This window comes from Mobula birostris, chromosome 10 (genome assembly GCF_030028105.1).
Source record: "Mobula birostris isolate sMobBir1 chromosome 10, sMobBir1.hap1, whole genome shotgun sequence".
NCBI lineage: Eukaryota > Metazoa > Chordata > Chondrichthyes > Myliobatiformes > Myliobatidae > Mobula > Mobula birostris.
This window is the reverse complement of record NC_092379.1, coordinates 133,905,551-133,924,353: the sequence shown is the minus strand read 5'-3', so window position 1 is coordinate 133,924,353 and position 18,803 is coordinate 133,905,551. Positions and strand designations below refer to the sequence as shown.

General features: G+C 41.8%; 1 protein-coding gene across 5 annotated transcripts in view; it reads left to right on the top strand.

Moving 5' to 3' along the window:
• LOC140204360 (mitogen-activated protein kinase kinase kinase kinase 4) overlaps positions 1-18,803 on the top strand; it is a 356,637-nt gene that overhangs the window by 108,120 nt on the left and 229,714 nt on the right. For all 5 annotated transcript variants that reach the window (XM_072271038.1, XM_072271035.1, XM_072271034.1 and 2 more), the window contains exon 4: positions 13,604-13,729. In XM_072271038.1, coding sequence (XP_072127139.1) covers positions 13,604-13,729 — 126 coding nt within the window. The remainder of the gene's footprint in view (positions 1-13,603; positions 13,730-18,803) is intronic.

Below are 18,803 nucleotides of genomic sequence, written 5' to 3'. Positions count from 1 at the left end.
TCTTCATCAACTTAGTCCCATCGACCTGCACCTGGACCATAGCCCTCAATATCCCTCCTTTTCATGTACCTACCTAAATTTCTCTGAAATGTTGATATCCACCACTTCTGCTGACAGCTTGTTCCGTATTCTCACCACCATCTGAGTGAAGTAAATCTCCTCATCTTCCCGTTAGACGTTTCACCTTTCACCATTAACCCATGAGTTCTAGTTCTGGTCCCATCCAGTCTCAAAAGCCTGCTTGCATTTATCCCATCTATACACCACATAAAGTTGTATGCATTTTGTTTTTTTTGATTCTTTTGGTGTAATTACTTGCAATGGCCAGCAAGGATTCATTCTAAGCAACACACGCAAAATGCTGGAGGAACTCAACAGGCAGGCAGCATCTATGGAAATGAATAAGCAGTCGCTGTTTCAGGCCGAGACCATTCTTCAGGACTGAAAAGGAAAGGGGAAGATGACAGAAGGGAGGAGGAAAGAGGATAGTTAGAAGGTGAGAGATGAAGCGAAGTGAGTGAGAAAGATAAATGGCTGGAGAGGAAGGAATCTGACAGGAGAGGAGAGTGGACCATAGGAGAAAGGGAAGGAGGAGAGGACCCCGGGGAGGTGTTAAGTATGTAAGAAGAGGTAATCAGCCAGAGTGGGGAATAGAACAAAAGGGGAGAGGGAGGGATTTTTTTTTACCGGAAGGAGAAATTGATATTCATACCATCAGGTTGGAGGTCACCCAAAGATAATATAAGGTGTTCCTTCTCCACCCCGAGGGCGGCTTCATCTTGGCACAAAAGGAGGCCATGGACCAGGAACAGGAATGGGATTCAGAATTAAAACGTTTGGCCACCGGCAGGGAGTTCCGCCATTGGCGGGTGGATGGCCACCGGGAAGTTCTGCTTTTGCTAGCTGAAACGTCCCCCAATTTACGACGCTTCTCACCAATATAGGGGGGGCTGCATTGGAAGCACAGGACACAGTAGTCGACTCTAGCAGGTTCGCAGGTGAATTCTGTTATCCGACATGGAACATTAATTTACATTTCCTCAGCTGTGACATATTCTGTAATCCTGCCATTCAGCATTCATTATTATAATTATGAGTGCCACACAGTAGCATAGTATTAGTGAATCACTTTACAGATCCAGCAATTGATGATCGGTGTTCAATTCCTGTAACTGCCTATAAGGAGTTTGCACATTCTCCCCACAGACATCTGGTTTCCTCTGGGCGCTTTCCAAAGACATACAGATTAGGGTTAGTAAGTTGTGGGCATGCTAGGTTGGTGCCATAAGCTTGGTGACACTCAGGCTGCCCCCAAGCACATCGCAAACGATGACACAAACAGCACAATTCACTGTATGTTTTGATGTTCATGTGACAAATAATAAAGCTGAACTAATCTAAGATTATCTCTGCTATGTGGTAAACATTCCAATCCCCATGATTTAAATGTGTTTCGGGCCAAGCATGTGATGCGGTATCTCCAACTCGTGAAGTGTGACATGCATGACCAGGTCAACCTTCACCCTTCAGCTGCCTATGAGCGTCAATTGCTTGTTATTGTTTTCACCCGACGTAACAGATGGTCTGGGTTCTCAGACACAATCACAATGAGTCAGAGCCAAACAGTCTCACTTAACACTGAAACTCCATTGTTGTACATCCGAGAAGGAAAGCAGGCAAACTACTCGCCACTCTTTGCCATTTGCAGATAACATCACAGCTGCTTTTTAGTGCTGGTTTTTCACTGAAGATTTCTTTTTCCTGAAAACGCTGCCATATTATACTCACGCTTCCTACAAACTAAGAGCAAGGTCATGTAAGGAGATCCATCCCACAGCAGTCCATTAACACAACCCTCTTAAAAGTACTCCCAAGGCACAAGTGTAAACGGAAGAGAAACCACGTGCTCCCTCCTGATCAAAGCTAAAGTGGCATCATAGGCACAAGAGATTCTGCAGATGCTGGAAATCCAGAGTAACACACATAGGGTGCTGGAGGAACTCAGCAGGTCAGGCAGCATCTGTGTAGAGGAATAAACAGTCGATGTTTCTGGCTGAGACCCTTTGTCAGGACTGGAAAGGAAGGGGGAGGAAGCCAGAATAAGAAGGTGGGGGAGGGGGGGGAGGGAAAGTAGGACAAGCTGGCAGGTGATAGGTGAAACCAGGTGTGGAAGAAGGTGGGTGGGTGGGAGAGGAGAAAGATGTGAAGCTGGGAGGTGACTGGTGGAAGAGCAAAAGGGTTGATGAACAAGGAATCTAATATGAGAGGAAAGTGGACTGTGGGAGAAAGGGAAAGAGAAGGGTGTGCAGAGGAATGTGATAGGCAGGTGAGGAGAAGAGAAGGGGAAAGAGGGGAGCCAGAATGGGGGAATGGAAAAAGAGAGAAGGGGGAGAAATTACTGGAATTGGAGAAATCAATGTCATGTCATCAGGTTGGAGGCTACCCAGGCAGAATATGAGGTGTTGCTCCACCAACCTAAGAGTAGCCTCCTCATGGCATAGAGGAGACCCTGGAATGACATGTCAGGATAGGAATGAGAAGTAGAATTCAAATGGGTTGCCAGTGGGAAATCCTGCCTGATGTGGCATCAGCTCCCTCCGTAGAAAGCTAAAATAAAGGAAGTGGAACTCCTGCTTCTGCCAAACATTTCTGCATTATAACCATGAAAGTTACAACAGACTTCTAGGGTGTATTTCCCTAAGGGACTGTAAAGAAAACATTGGTGAAGTTGGTTATAAAACTTCACTTGAAGTTACCAAATGTTCGTCAATCTTGAGATGCTCTAGAGTGTTGCTATCAAAGAGCAAACTGTTGCTATTACTGTTCTTGAAAGAGAAATAAAGGAAAAGGGAAATAGAGAAAGAAATTTAGGAAAGATGTTTGCATTTACTTGTTTTAAGGAATGTAGTATACTTGAACATAGAAAAGCATGGAAGTGAGAAAGGAAGATAAAGAGAAGGAGAGTGGTGGGAAAGAGAAAGGAGGAAGAGTGAAGGGGTTAAGAGAGGGAGAGTGTAGGAAAGAGAAAGATGAGGGTGGGGGAAGAAAGGAAAAAGGGGGATAGTGTGGGGGAGAGAGGGGAAGAAGAAAGAGAGAGGGACAGTATGGGGGGAGAAAGAGAGAGGAAAGGTGGAGAGAAAGAGAAGGTAAGAGGGGAGAAAGAGAGGAGGAAAGTGTGTGTTAGAGAGAGAGGGGAGAGGGAGAAAGAATAAGGGGAGAAAGAAAGAGAGAGGCAGAGAGAAAGAGAAGGGGAGAAGGTGAGAAAGAAAGTGGGAGAATGGAGGAGAAAGAGAAGTTGAAGGGGGGAGAAAGAGAGAGAGAGGGCAAATGAGAAAAGAGTAGAGGAAGTGTCTAGAATTCAGTAATTTACAGTGGGTAGAATATCTAATGCAAATTATTTCTATATTTAATTATTTTTACTTTTGGCATATCCTGACCAAATCTTCAGTTGAAACTGAGAACATGAACGGTTAAGAATGTGCCACTGTCACACTTGAAACTGTTTGTTGATCAGAGTAATGTACTGGAATCAAGGGCGAAGGAGAGAAATGGAATTATTCCCAACTGAATACTTTAGATGGATTTGTGTGCAGTCTTTTCACATTTAGAAGAGAAAATGCAAAGAGAAAGCTGATGACGTGTGGAAATAACGTTATAAAGTACTCAAATGTGAAAAGGTAACAGGCGGTTACCTCTAGGAAACGTCACTGGTGGTCCACCAAAGACAAACTCTGGGTACTACACCTTACAGTCATAAGGACCAAATACTGAATCAACATTCAAAAACACCGTTGAAGTGCCTCACTGTGGTTTTACACCAATTTAACCCAGTCACTCTCAGAAGCTGCAGGTTTAGGAGGTTTAAGAACTTCACTGAATGGTCTTGCAATTTTAAAAAGCTTGAGAACTCAAATTAAAATATATGATGCAGAAGAATTCTGTGCATACTGATCAAAATTTAACCATGTTGATTAACTCCCCTGTTTTGGTCAGCATCCTTGTACACAACCGCTCTTCAAGAGTTTGTCAAGATACCTTTTAAATGCTGTAAAGGTTTCTACCTCCACCACCTTCTCAGGAAGTGAGTTCCAGATCCCAGCATTTCTTGAGTGGGAAAATATTTTCCTCAATTTCTCTCTAATCGTTGTGCCAATTCACTTCAACTTACGTTCCCTAGTTGTTTCTGAGAAGGGAAAAACGGTCTTTTTGATTACCCTGTCCATGTCTCTCAGAATTCTACACAGTTCAATGAAATCTCTTTAGTTATAATGGAAACAGACAATGAAGACTCTCCTCATTGTCCATAATTTTTCAATTCTGGCAATACCTTCATAAATCGTCTTAGTGACATATACAGCCTTCCAGCTTTGACTGAACCATTGGGAAGGAGGATTTGGTTTGAGGTGGCATACCAAGCTATTCGTGGATTTGGCCTAGGGGACCATTCACAGATCTAAATCCATCCACCCATACTGAGTCCAGATGAAGGGTCTTGACTGTTGACTGTCCATTTCTCCACACAGATGCTGTCTGACCTGCTGAGATCCTCCAACATTTTGTGTGCGTTGTCCCAGTTCCCAGAGTTGACATGTTCTTGTGCCTGCTCTTTACAAAATTAGGTTTTTGCTGTGTGTCCCCGGAGTGGGAGCATAAACACTGACAATGCACCTGAAACTTCTGTAAACCAGGGAGTGCATCTTGAATAAAGGGCATTAAATTAATTTATAGAATTATAGAGCACAGAAACAGGCCCCTTGACTCATCTCATCCATGCCAATCAAAATGTCCCATCTAAGTTAGTTCCTTTGCACAGTGTTTAGTCTATAACCTTATAAACCTTTAATATGTTGTAATTGGGTGGCGGGGTGGAGATACGTCTCTACCAAAGGAGGTGTAAGGCTCTCCTTCCCTCCACTAGCCTGCACGTCACCCTTGGGCAAAGTGCAGCGCTTGCTTAGCCCCCCTGATCAGGGTCACATGAAACCATGGGATCAGGTGGTGGATGGTCGTATGAGCAGCTGGTGCATATCAAGATTCCTGGTTATGCATCCACTGATGCCAGGCATGATATGGCTGGGGTCACCCATCTTGTAAAGACACTGCCCTAAACAAGGTAGTGGCAAACCATTTCTGTAGAAAAATTTGCCAAGAGCAATCAGGGGCATGGAAAAAGCATGATTGCTCATGTCACATGACATGGCACATAATGAACAAATGAATTGTATCGACCTCATCCACTTCCTCTCGATTCTCATTCCACATGTATATAATCTTTTGAGTAAAATAAAATTTTTCCTAAGCTTCTTATTAAATCTTTTCCCACCACCTTAAACCTATGCCTCTAGTTCCAAAATTACGTTTACAAAATTAGGTTTTTGCTGAGTGACCCCAGAGAGGGCGCATAGGAGAAAAGACAGAGTCCCTTGTAATTTTGTACAACTCTGTAACACAATTTATTCATGTTTTTGTTTTGTTGTACAATAAAGTAAATTTGTAAATAAAATATGTACATTATAAACACAAGAGATTCTGCAAAAGCTGGAAATCCAGAGTAACACTGACAAAATGCTGCAAAAACTCAGCAGGTCAGGCAGCATCTATAGAGAGGAATAAACAGTTAACATTTTAGGCCAAGATCCACATTTTAATGACACCTAACTGTTCAACTAGAAGTTGAAGCATCTGTTTGAAAGGGTAGAATGACAAGGATATGAGGAGCATTTTATGGCTCTGGGCCTGTACTCGCTGGAGTTTAGAAGAATGAGGGGGTGGGGGAGGGATTTCATTGAAGCCTATTGAATATTGAAAGGCCTAGATAGAGTGGGTGTGGTGAGTATGTTTCCAGTCATGGGAGAGTCCAGCACCAAAGGGCACAGACTTAGACTGCATGCTAGCCTAAACCATAAGACCATAAGATATAGGAGCTAAATTTGGCCATTCATCCCATTGAGCCTGCTCCACAATTTCATCATGGCTGATTATTATCCCTCTCAACTTCATTCTCCTGCATTTTCCCCAAAATCGTTGATGCCCTTACTAATCAAGAGCATACCAGCCTCCACTTTAAATATACTCAAAGATCTCCACAGTCATTAGTGGCAATGAATTCCAGATTCCACACCCTCTAGCTAAAGGAATTCCTCCTCATCTCTTTCGAAAGGGACGTGCTCACATTCTGTGCCCTCTGGTGTTAGACTCTCCCTTTATTGGAAACATCCTCACCACGTCCTCTCTATCTAGGCCTTGCAATATTCAAGGAGATCTCTCACCCTCATTCTTCTAAACTCCAGCGAGTACAGGCTCAGAGCCTTCAAATGCTCCTCATAACCTCTTCATTCTACCCTTTCGAACAGTTGCGTCAGCTTCTAATTAAGGTAACAGGTAGCAGCTGAAAGAGGTGAGAAGTTTTTGAAGTCTCAACCCATTAATGGGAATTGATCATACATTTCTGTAACAGGATATGCACTTAAATGCTGAGGGTGTGGTAGCAACACCCAGAGGCTCAACCATAATCTGATAAGGTCCTTGAGTGATGTGGTGAAGATATGTCACACATTTTAATCTTTATCATTGCTATGTTGATATATTGATCTCTTTTTTTATATATATATCAAGCTCTTTCACAGGTTGTGGGTGCCATAGGCAAGGCTTCTTCCATTTGACATAACAGCAATTTGCTGTTCTGTTTTAGAGGGCATTTAAAAAATTAGCCACATGCTGGAGGTCATTTGAAGGACAGATTGGGTTAGAAAAGTTGGTTTCTTTCCCTGAAAGGTTTTAGAGAATTAGTTAGGTTTTCGCAATAATGGTCACTATTACTGGCATTAAGCATGTAAATTCCAATCCTGCATTTCATTACATCGTTAATTTGCTTGTCTCGTAATGTGGTCGCAATGTTACTATACCCTTATTCCACATCGCTTTGCATACCAGCCATCCTTTGGATAGACGCTAATAACAACTTTACAGCACCAGCGATCATCGACCAGGATTAAACTCCTGCCCCTACCCGTGGGGAGTTTCAGCGTCCTCCCCTGGGGTTTCCTCTGGGTGTCATTGATGTCACAGAGTTAATGAGCACAATGCCAAGCTAAAGACCTACTTTAGCAACCTGCAGGTTGCCACCTGCACATCCTCGGACTGGAAGAAGAGACACATTTCACTGTATATTTCAATGTGCATGTGATAAATGAAGCTAATCTTATTCTATAAATGTTTTAAAAATAAATAGTTATTGTAGCACAGTGGACTGATGTTTTTTAACCACTCTGCTTAAATTTGGGGGTGAGGTTGATGGTTGTTAATCAGTGATTTGTATCAGAAAGAGATCAAGATTGTGTTTCTTTTCTGTCTTCTGTGAACAGTTAGATTTTTTTGTGTCTTTATTCAACAATCCACAAACTGCACCCTGTTCCCAGTATACCTCCATGAAGTTCTGACTACTCATCAACTCACTGAGCCAGGGACAGTTCCACAGGAAAATACCAAAAGTCCATCAGAGAAGTTCCAGGTCACTGCTCACTGCTCATTCCACTCTGCAGGACAGCCGCATTCGGGGAACCACAACCACACTATTGCTCATGGAGATCCCACCACAAGATACTGGTTAAGTCCAGTGCCTTCTGCTACAGCAGCCCATCCACTTTAAGTTTCATTATTTTGTGTGTTTGTAAATGCTCATCTGTACACCAGTATTGCGATGAGTCATTATCTGTGTTACTGTTGCCTTCCTGTCAGTTTAAATTAGCCTGGCTATTCTGCTCTGACCTTTCTCATATATAACCAAATAACCATATTACAGCACAGAAACAGGCCAGCTTGGCCCTTCTAGTCCATGCCGAACTCTTACTCTCACCTAGTCCCACCAACCTGCACTCAGCCCATCACCCTCCATTCCTTTCATTTACAAGGCATTTTCATCTACAGAATTGCTGCTCACTGGGTGGTTTTTTTTTTGTTTGTTTTTCTTTGCACCATTTTCTGTAAGCTCTGGAGTGTGAAAATTGCAGGAGATCAGCATTTTCTGAGATACTCAAAACACCCTGTCTGGCACCAACAATCATTCCATGCTCAAAGTTAGATCATATTTTCTCTCCATCCTGATGTTTGGTCTGAACATCAACTGAACCTCTTGACCATGTCTGCATGCTTTTATGTATGGAGTTGCTGCCACATGATTGGCTGATTAGATATTTGCACTAATGAGCAGATGTACAGGTGTACCTAATAAAGTGGCCACTGAGTGTTTAAACAGAAAATTCTGGAAACACTCAGGAGACCAGATGGCATCTATGGAGAGAGAAATATTTTGTGTTACTGTTTGAAAGGTTGTTGATGTGAATGATCCTACCTGTTCTGTTGAGTATATTCATCAGTTTTTGTTTTCAGTTGAGACTTCCAGCATCTACAGTTTTTCTTTAATTTCACATTTCTGAATCTTTTTCCCTTTCATTATTTCTGCAATTACAGCCAGAATAAGAGGATTTTGTTTAGTGTTCCAAAGCTGACTGGAAAAGAGCCAGCCATCCTGAAGCCAAATCTGAGTAACCTTGTGAGTTACAGCACATCAAGTGCTTATCCAATTGAAAATTTTGGGCTGATTTTCCACTTAAAAATCATCATATCCGTTATTGTGAAGGACATTTGACAGTGTACATGAGAGAGGGCAATGCATCACTTGTTCCAAGGGTGCATCTAATCCTTGGAAATGTATTAAGGATTGTAAAGCCATCAAACTATAGTGAATTCATGCAGTCACTGTTAGTACATTATGCAGGAGAAAATGTGCAGTCGTAAGAGCCTTTTGATGCCTCAGAACACATTATAGTTGATGAATTACCCTTGCTGGATTAGAGTGTATTTTTGAGCATTTTCCTTGTAGTTTAACTCTCCTATGCTTATAAGTTTTATATAATTGCCTACAGTATATGCATGAAACTGTTCAGTAGCTTTTCTAGTAACTGTAGTATAGCTACAATTATAGTATAGGGCAGCACAGTAGTGTAGCGGTTTGCACAATCACTTTACAGCACTAGTGATCAGGTTCCGGGCTTCAGGTGCTGTCACTGTGTGGAAAAGAGTTTGTACATTCTCCCCATCAAAATGTGGGTTTCTTCTAGGTCAGGGGTTCTTAATTTTTTTTTATGCCATGGACCAATGCCATTAAGCAAGGGGTCCATGGATCCCAGGTTGGGAACCCCTGCTCTGGGTGATCTGCTTTCCTCACCCTTTCCAAAAATGTATGGGTTAGGATTATTGAGATGTGGGCAAGATATGTTGTTGCCAGAAGTATAATGACATTTATGAGCTACCCCTGGCACAATCTTTGCTGATTTGATGCATTTCACTGCAGGTTTTGATGTTTCAATGTACATGTGACAAATAAAGCTAAATCTTTAGCTGATTCAGTATTTTCCAGAAGCTTCTCAGATTTTTTTTCACTGCAGCAGATGTTACTCTGTTTGAATCTGGCTATTTAGTAGTTAATTGTTCTCACTGGAATGTGCTTTTATCTCTAGTCTGAGAATGAGGTGATCACGATTTCTTTTTCTTTGTCCCTTTGTTCATTCTTTTGTTCTTCTAACTTCATAAAACAACCATCACTACCAAGTTTTATCCCTTATTCTTGATTTCCAAAAAAACTTCTGGATCAATATCACCAGATCCAACAACAGCTTCTCTTATGTAGCCTGGCAGAGACGACCTCTGATAGCGCAATATTATCTACCCTATTGAGTTGCAAGTGCAATCAGCTGAGTCAATGGGATGACTTTCACAGGGAAAGGGTTCTTTGTGATAATGACACACCCATTACAAACTCAGCCAGTTGACTGCTGAAGTGCTGTATGTGATACTGTTTGAGCTTTGGTTAAAATTCGAAATTCAAAGTAATTTTATTACCAAAGAACATGTATGTCACCATATACAACCCTGAAATTCGTTTTCTTGAGGGGCATTTGCAGTAAATACAAAGAAACACAATAAAATTAATGGAAGACCATACACAAAAAAAAAGATAAATAAATTGTGCAAATACAAAATGAAAAACAAACAAATAAATAAGCAATAAATATCAAAAACATGAGAGGAAGAGTCCTTGAAAGTGAGTCCATAGGTTGTGGGAACAGTCTCGTGATGGGGTGAGTGAAATCATCTCTGATTCAAGTGCCCGAGTGCCTGATAGTTGAGGGGTAATAACTGTTCCTGAAACTGATGGTCTGGGTCCTTAGGCTCAAGTAGCTCCTTCCTGATGGCAGCAGCTAAAAGAGAGATTGTCCTGGATGCTGGGGGAGTGAGGGGGAGTCCATGACGATCATCACCATGGAACAAGCCCCTTGCGTCACGATGTCCATAACATCAAACACGTACTGATCATATAATCCCAATAAAAATCAGAATTTAAAAAAAACACATTGCAGGAAATCTGAAACAAAAAGAGAAATTCCTCAGCAGATCTGGCTGCGCCTGTAGAAAGAGAAATAGTCAACCATCTGGTGAAATGTCCCAGACCTGAAATATTATCTTCTTTCTGTCAATTCTTTAAAGAAATATCCAGCAAGATAGACAAAGGAAAGGCAGTGGATGTTGTTTATTTGGATCTTTAGAAGACCTTTGACAAGGTGCCACACGTGAGGCTGCTAAATAAGATAAGAAACCGTGTTATTACAGGAGCATGGATAAAGGATTGGCTGACTGGCAGGAGGCAAAAACTGTGAATAAAGAGGTACTTTTCTGGTGGCTTCTGGTGACTAGTGGTGTTCCACAGGGATTGGTGTTGCAGCTACTTCTTTTTATGTTGTATATCAATGATTTGGATGACAGAATTAATGGTTTTGTGGCCAAGTTTGCAGACAATACTAAGATAGGTAGAAGGGTAGGTAGTGCTGAGGAAGCAGCGAGTCTGCAGAAGGACTTAGACAGGGAAAGGGACTGGAAGTCCTTATGCAGGATTCCCAAAAGGTTAACTTGCAGGTTGAGTCGGTGGTACGTATTTGGTTAGGATTCCTTTCAAAAGGACCAGAATGTAAAAGCAAGGATGTAATGTTGAAGCTTTATAGCCATTCGTCAAACCACACTGGGAGTATTGAGAACAGTTTTAGGTCCCTTATCCAAGAAAGGATGTGCTGGCATCGGAGAGGTCCAGAGGAGGTTGACAAGAATGATCCCGGAAATGAACCAGTTAATATGTGAGGAGCGTTTGATGTACTGTGAACCCAAGTTGTCATCCTGTGAGTTTGAAAGTAAAACTCTGAAATGCTGAAACACCAAAATAAAATTAGCAAATGCAAGAAACACCCAGAAGGTTCCACAGTTTCTGCACAGTTAGTTTTTCATATCAAGAACCTTTCTGGAGATTTGAGAGCTATAAATTAGCTCTTATATTTGTCGGGGACACAACGAGTAATGCTTAGCATTAATAATATTTCCCTTTCCCTTCCGGCTTTCCTTTTTCTTCAGGAGGGTAAACTAAAACTCCTTCAGTGAATGAATTATTAGTGCTTGGGTGACTTTGCAAAATGCAAACACTCTCACTCGATTAAAAATTTAAAATGATTAATCTTGCTGCCTTTGACTTTTCAAATAGCTGCTTCTATTTTGTTAGCATACTTTGTGCCAGGAAACAAATATCCTAAAATTCCTACGCCATCCATGGAGTGGAGGAAATTATTATTTTCACTCATTATGCAAAGTGACTGCAGTTATATGTATTTTGCCAGTCTCAGTTCAACTTTTCCAATCTTGTACTTAACCTTATATTTCTTATTATTTAATATTTATTATATTTCTTATTGTAACTTATAATAACCTCTTTGTATGTATTGCACTGCAAAACAATACATTTCACGACATACATCAGTGATAATAAAGCTGATTCTGATCCTGAACCTTCTCCCAACATGATTAAAACAGATCTTTTTCTGGACTCATTAATATCACTGGGAGCTTGCTGACAAACATTCCCTGTCCTACAATAACGGCCACACTCAACACATTGACCCTTCATTTGAGTTATGCCCTCTTCTCACTGCTACTGCTAGGCAGGAGGTACAGAAGCCTGAAGCCCCACAGCACCAGGCTGAGGAGGAGCTACTTTCCTACAACCATTGGGTTCTTGAATCATTCTGTACAACCCTAACCTGAACCTCGGCAATGGAACGCTGTGGACCAACTTTTACACTACCATGGGCCCATCTCCATTGTGTTTTGCTTTGCACTGATGTCTTGTTGTACTCAGACTATTTTTCTCTAAGCTGTCTTATATAATTAATTTTCTGGCTGAACTTATACTCATGGGCATTTTATCAGTACAGGAGTGGAACTCAGCATGGTCTTCTGCTGCTATGTGTTCAACCTTGAGATGCCTCCACTGCACATCACTGTTCTAATGCATGGCTATTTGAGTTACCGCCATCTTCCTGTCAACGTGAACGAGTCTCTCATGAACAAGGCATTTTTGTTCTCGGAACTGCCAGTCATCGGATTTAGTTTTGCCTTTCACACCATTCTCTGTAAACCCTAGAGACTGTAGTACATGAAAATCTCAGTAGATCAGCAGTTTCTGAGATACTCAAATCACCCTATCTGGCACTAACAATCATTCCATGGTCAAAGTTTGAGCTATACAACATTATGAGGGGTATAGAGGGTAAATGTAAGCAGGCTTTTTCCACTGAGGTTGGGTGGGACTGCAACTAGAGGTCATGGGTTAAGGGTGAAAGGTAAGAAGTTTGAAGTGAACATGACGAGAAACTTCTTTACTCAGAGGCTCGTGAGAGTGTGGAATGAGCTGTCAGTACAGGCTTGATTTCAATGTTTAAGAGAAGTTTGGATAGGTACATGGATAGTAGGGATATGGAGGGCTATGTTCCCAGTGCAGGTTGATGGGAGTAGGCAGTTTAATTGGCTTCAGCATGGATTAGATGGGCCAAAGGTGCAGTATTTCTTTATGACTCAATGACTTAAATCAATTGGATCACATTTCTTCACCATTTTGAGGTTTGGCCTGAGTAATAACTGAACTTCTTGACCATGTCTCCATGCTTTTACGCCACATGATTAGCTGATTAGATATTTGCATTAACATACAGGTGTACAGGTGTACCTAATAAAGTGGGCGCTGAGCCTACGTTTAGGATGGGAGTGAATATTGGCTACCCCTAGTCGAATTCAAAGGTCAACTGAAGGGGTAGCCAATCAGGACCGAGGCAAGCGAATGGGGCTGACATAAACATGGGCACTCCCAGAGAGAAACTCCAACAACTCCACACTGAGAATGTCACCTCAACTGGTGATGAAACATCTGCAAACTAATTGCCCAGCTCAGCAAACACCACAACATCAGACTGAGAGTATGCACCTGTGATGCTGCTGTAAGCAAGGTTTTCATTTTACCTGTACCTGTACCTCACCATACTAGTGCACATGAGAGTAAACTTGTCTGGAAATTCTTCAATGGGTGCAACGTGTTTTGAAATGGTTGAACATCTCTTAGTGTTCATAACCTTCAGCCGGGTCGGTAAATGGCAGAAGGAGAAGTTATAGCAAGAGCCAAGCTGCTCTGTTCAAAGAATCAGGTTACTGAACACTGATTTACTTCTTACAGGATGAAGAAATGGAAATTAAGCTGGAGATTAATATGCTGAAGAAGTATTCACATCACAGGAACATTGCAACATATTATGGGGCTTTCATCAGAACAAATCCTTCCAGTCATGAAGATCAGCTCTGGGTAAGTGATTACCTGGTTTAACTGTGTGTAACAACAGTAAGACTTGTGTACTGTAAGCTGCAGAAACACAACAGGAGTAAACCTCGTAACAACTACTGTATATGTATTTATGTCTTTATGACTCTATGTCAACTTGTACATCTACAGAGTACGTTTTTATCTGTTAATATTATTGTGTTAGTATTGTTTTATGAGCTGCATGTGACATAAGTATGGTGTTTTGTACCTTGGCCTCTGAAGAACATTGTTTTGTTCTGTGCATGTGTACGGTTGAATGACAATAAACTTAAACTTGTATTTGATCATCTGATCAAGCACATGTAGTCCTCTGGGCCAGAATTCGTAATAGTGAAAGGCATTGAAGCTGTCAGTGTTAATGGTTATTGATGCTATTGGGGCAACACGGTAAAGTAGCGGCGAGCGCATTGGCTTTACAGCACCAACGATCATCGATCAGGATCAATCTGCTATTAAGCATCCTACTGATTTTAGAAAGGTGTTTGACAACATCCCTCATGAGAGGCTCATTCAGGAGATTTAAATGCATGGAATCTATGGTGAGTTGGCCATTTGGATTCAGAACTGGCTTGCCCATAGGAGACAAAGGGTGGAGGTGGAAGGGACTTATTCTAGCTGGAAGTCTGTAAATAGTGGTGTTTCCCAAGGACCTATACTGGTACCTCTGCTGTTTGTGATGTAAATGACCTGGATAAAAATGTAGATGTGTGGATTAGAAAATTTGTAGGTGATTGGTAATGTTGTGGATAGTGTAGAAGACTTGCAAAGAATACAGCAGGATGTAGATCAGTTGCAGATATGGATGGAGAAACAGCAAATGGAGTTTGTCCTAGGAGAATGTGGTCATGCACCTTTGTAGGTCAGATATAAAGAGGCAGTACACCGTTAAGGGCAAGACATTGATGAGCAGAAGGATCTTGGAGTTCAAAGGTCAGGAAGTTATATTGCAGCTTTATAAAACTGTAGTTAGGCCGCATCTGGAGTATTGCATGGTCACTTTGGTCGCTCCTTTATAGAAAGGATGTCAAGGCTTTTGGAAGGATGCAGAGTAGTTTTACCAGGATGCTGCCTGGAATAGAGGGCACGTGCTATGACAGGAGGCTGGACAAACTTGAGCTGTTTTCTCTGGAGTAGCGGTGGCAGAGGGGAGATCTGATTGCATTTTATAAGATCATGAGAGACATAGAGAGACGGGCAGTATTTTTTTCTTCAGTGTTGAACTGTCTAATACCAGAGTGCATGCATTCAAGGTGAGAAGGTAATTTTAAAGGAGATATGAGAGGGTAGTTTTTTTTCACAGAGAGTGGTGGGTAACTGGAATGCACTGCGCAAAGTGGTGGTAGAAGTAGCTATATTAGGGAATTTTAAGAGATGTTGAGATAGGCACATGAATGTGAGAAAAATGGAAGGATATGGACATTGTGTAGGCAGAGGGGATTAGTTAGGTTGCACATTTGATTACTAACTTAAATGGACCAGCACAACAGTGTGGGCTGAAGGTTCTGCTCCTGTAGTATACTGTTCAATGCTCCATGTTCTAAGCTGTCTATAAGGAGTTTTTACGTTCTCCTTGTGACCATGTGGGTCTCCTCCCGGTGTTCCAGTTTCCTCCCTCTTGTGGCCATGCCATGTTGGCACCCCAGCACAATCCTCGGACTATGTCGGTCATTGATGCAGAAACGATGTATTTTATTTTTGATTTTCGATATACTTGTGAAAAATAAAGCACTAGATTCTTGTTCACTAAAATTTGAATCTTTATCTTATCTTTATAACAGCAGCAGGTTCATTTCTGCTCACTCATTCCTGTCAGTGTTATTCTCTATTATCTCCAGTACTACATTCTAAGAACTGGAATCATTATCAATCATTTCTACTGAATTAAAATGGGGAAACGTGAAAGCTTGTTTAAAGTAACGGCATCCTAACAACATTCTAAGCCATCAGAATATAAGGAGAGAGTACCAGAAGCACTGGGCATGCTCTCAGAGCATCAATGGTGGCGGGGGGTGGGAGGGAAGAGGGAGCAGGAGGGGGAGAGGGATGGAGGGAGGAAGGAGAGGGAGAGGGAAAAAGAGAGAGGGAGGGAGGAAGGGAAAGAGAGAGGAAGGGAGAGGGGAGGGAGGGAAGGAGGAACAGTGGGAGAGAAGAAGAGGAGGGGATAAAGAGAGAGAATGTGAATGTTAGTATTTTAGTCTATCAGAACTGGAAAAGTAAGAAAATTAGCTTGTTATGTTTCAAAAGGGGAGGTATGGTGAATACAGAGGGAATGTCTCTGATCAGGTGCAGACCGTCTATCAGAGTCAGGAGAGAAATGAAACAAAGAGCCACAATTGAAACTGAAATGTCCCGTAACCTATGTGGAGAGGAAGTAAAACTGGTTACCTGAAGTTGAGGAATTCAATGCTAAGTCCCAAGGGCGATACAGACCACAGAAGAGGTGTACTGTTTGTTATGGTTTACTTTGGGCTGCACGGTTTGTATACTTGAACAGGGACCTCTTGGGTTTCCCCCCTGTACTCTGGTTTTCTCTCACACACAGAAGTGACGTGGGAAGATTATTTGGTGACTGTAAATTTCCCCTAGTACAACTGGGTAGCAGGAGAATTGAGGAAGTTATCAAGTCATAGAAATGGACTGTACAGTCCAGCTGCTCCACAACAACCAAGATTTATACCTAAGCTTCTCCCATCGGCCTGTATTTTAAAGAATATAGAGTAGCTTTGTTTGTCACATGTATATCAAAAGATACCGTGAAATGCATGGTTTCCATCAATGATGTGCGGGCAAAGCCCACTAGTGTCACAATGCTTCCAACAGCAAGATAGCATGCTCACGACTTACTCACCTTAAATCATATGTTTTCAGAGTGTGAGAGAAGACTGGAGCACCCAGAGGAAGCCCAAACTTTCACAGGAAGAATAACAAACTCTTTACATACAGTAGTAGGAATTGAACCCCAACATTACAGTTGGGCTATAAATCATTATGCTAACCACTACACTAATGTGCAGCCCTGGTCCATATCTTTCCATATTTAGTCCATTTCCTTCTCAAACTTCCCTATCTATATACCTGTCCAAGTACATTTGAAATATTTTTAATGTACCTACTTCAGCCTCCGGCAGCTCATTCCATATATACTGATTGCTCTAGGTATGAAAAAGTTGCCCCTCAGGCTCCTATTAAATTCTCCCCTCTCACTCTAAACCAGGGGTTCCCAACTTTTTTTATGCCCTGGACCCCACCCATTAACCATGGGATCCATGGACCCCAGGTTGGGAGTCTCTGCTGTAAACTTAGTTCTAGATTCCCTAACCCAAGTTGATGGGTATTGTGAGAAAAGAGATGGGGAAATTAACGGGAGAATATGACTGAACAGAATGTTCTGATAACAGACAGAGGCTTTATCGGCTGGTGGATCTTCATGAGACATGTGAAAAGTATGATCGGTGTAGGAGATTAAAAGCAAGCAGCGCTGTGAAGAATGGGGAAAAGAACTAACAGGGTAGGTGAGTGAAATCTCAGGGTCACATTTTCAGACTAAGCAGAAATATTCTGGCAAGATGTCTGAAAGTCTGTGTTTCATTAGAGGAATTACGTGGAAGCTTTAGAGAGAGCGCAGAGGGGATTTTCCAGGATGCTGCCTGGATTAGAGAGCATGTCATATGTTTGAATAAACTAGGGCTTTTCTCTTTAGATCAAAGGAGGATGTGTGGTGACTTGATAGAGATGTACAAGACGATAAGAGGTATAGATCAAGTGAGTTGTAAGAAATTTTTTCCCCCAGAGCAGAAATGACAAATATAAGGGATCATAATTTTAAGGTGATTGCAAGAAAGTATAGAGGGCATACCAGAGGTGAGTTTTTTTACACAGAGAATAGTGGGTGTGTGGAATGCCCTGCCAGGGCTGGTGGTAGTGGTACATTAGGGACATTTAAGAGACTCTTAAGTAAGCACATGGATGGTGGAAAAATTAAGGGGTACGTGAGAGGGAAGGTTTAGATTGATCTTAGAGTTGGCTATATGGTTAGCATAACATTGTGGGCTGAAGGGCCTGTACTGTGCTATAATGTTTCATTTCTCCAGTGTAGAGGAGGTCATATCACAAACACCGAGTTCATGATATTAATTTGGAAGCTGTACAGGTGAACTGCTCCTTGACCTTGAAGAACTGTTGGTTCTTCCTCACCACTGGTTCAAACTGCAAATTGACCTTCAGGGAATCCTGCACAAGGATTCCCAAATCTCTTTTCAACTCAAATTTTTAAATTTTCTCCTCATTTAGAAAGTCTATGCCCACATTTCTTCCACCAAAGTGTGCCATCATACAGTTCCCGACACAGTATTCCATGTGCTCCCTCTTTGCTGATTCTCCTAATCTGGTTAAGTCCTTCTGCAGCCTCTCTGCTCCTTCAGCACTAGCTACCCTTCCACCTGTCTTCATATTATCCACAAACTTGGCCAGAGAGCCACCAATTTCATAATCCAAGTCATGTCTACAACATAAAGTGAAGCAGTCCCAACACAGATCCCAGCGGAACACCACTAGTCACCAGCAACCAACCCAAAAAGGATCTCTTTATTCCCACTCTTTGCCTTCTTCTAATCAGTCAGTGTTCTATCCATGCTCGCACCTTTTCTGTAATACCCTGGGCTCTTATCTTGTTTAGCAGGCTTGTGTGTGGCATCTTGTAAAAGGCCTTTTGAAAATCCAAGTACATAATATCCAGGAACTCTCCATTGTGCATCCTGCTTGTTATTTCTTTAAAGAATTCCAGCAGATTTATCAGGCAAGATTTTCCCTTAAGGCCTATTTTATCATGTGCCTTCAAGTACCCCAAAATCACATCCTTAACAATGGACTCCAATTATTGAGGTCAGGCTAACTGGCCTATAATTCCTTTTCTTCTGCCTTTCTCCCTTCTTGAAGAGAGGAGTAACATCTGCAATTTTTTAGTCCTCTGGAACCATTCCAGAATCTGGTGGTACTTGAAATGTGTGTGTACTGTACATTTAGCTCTCTCTGAGGTCATTTGGAGTTGTATTGTATT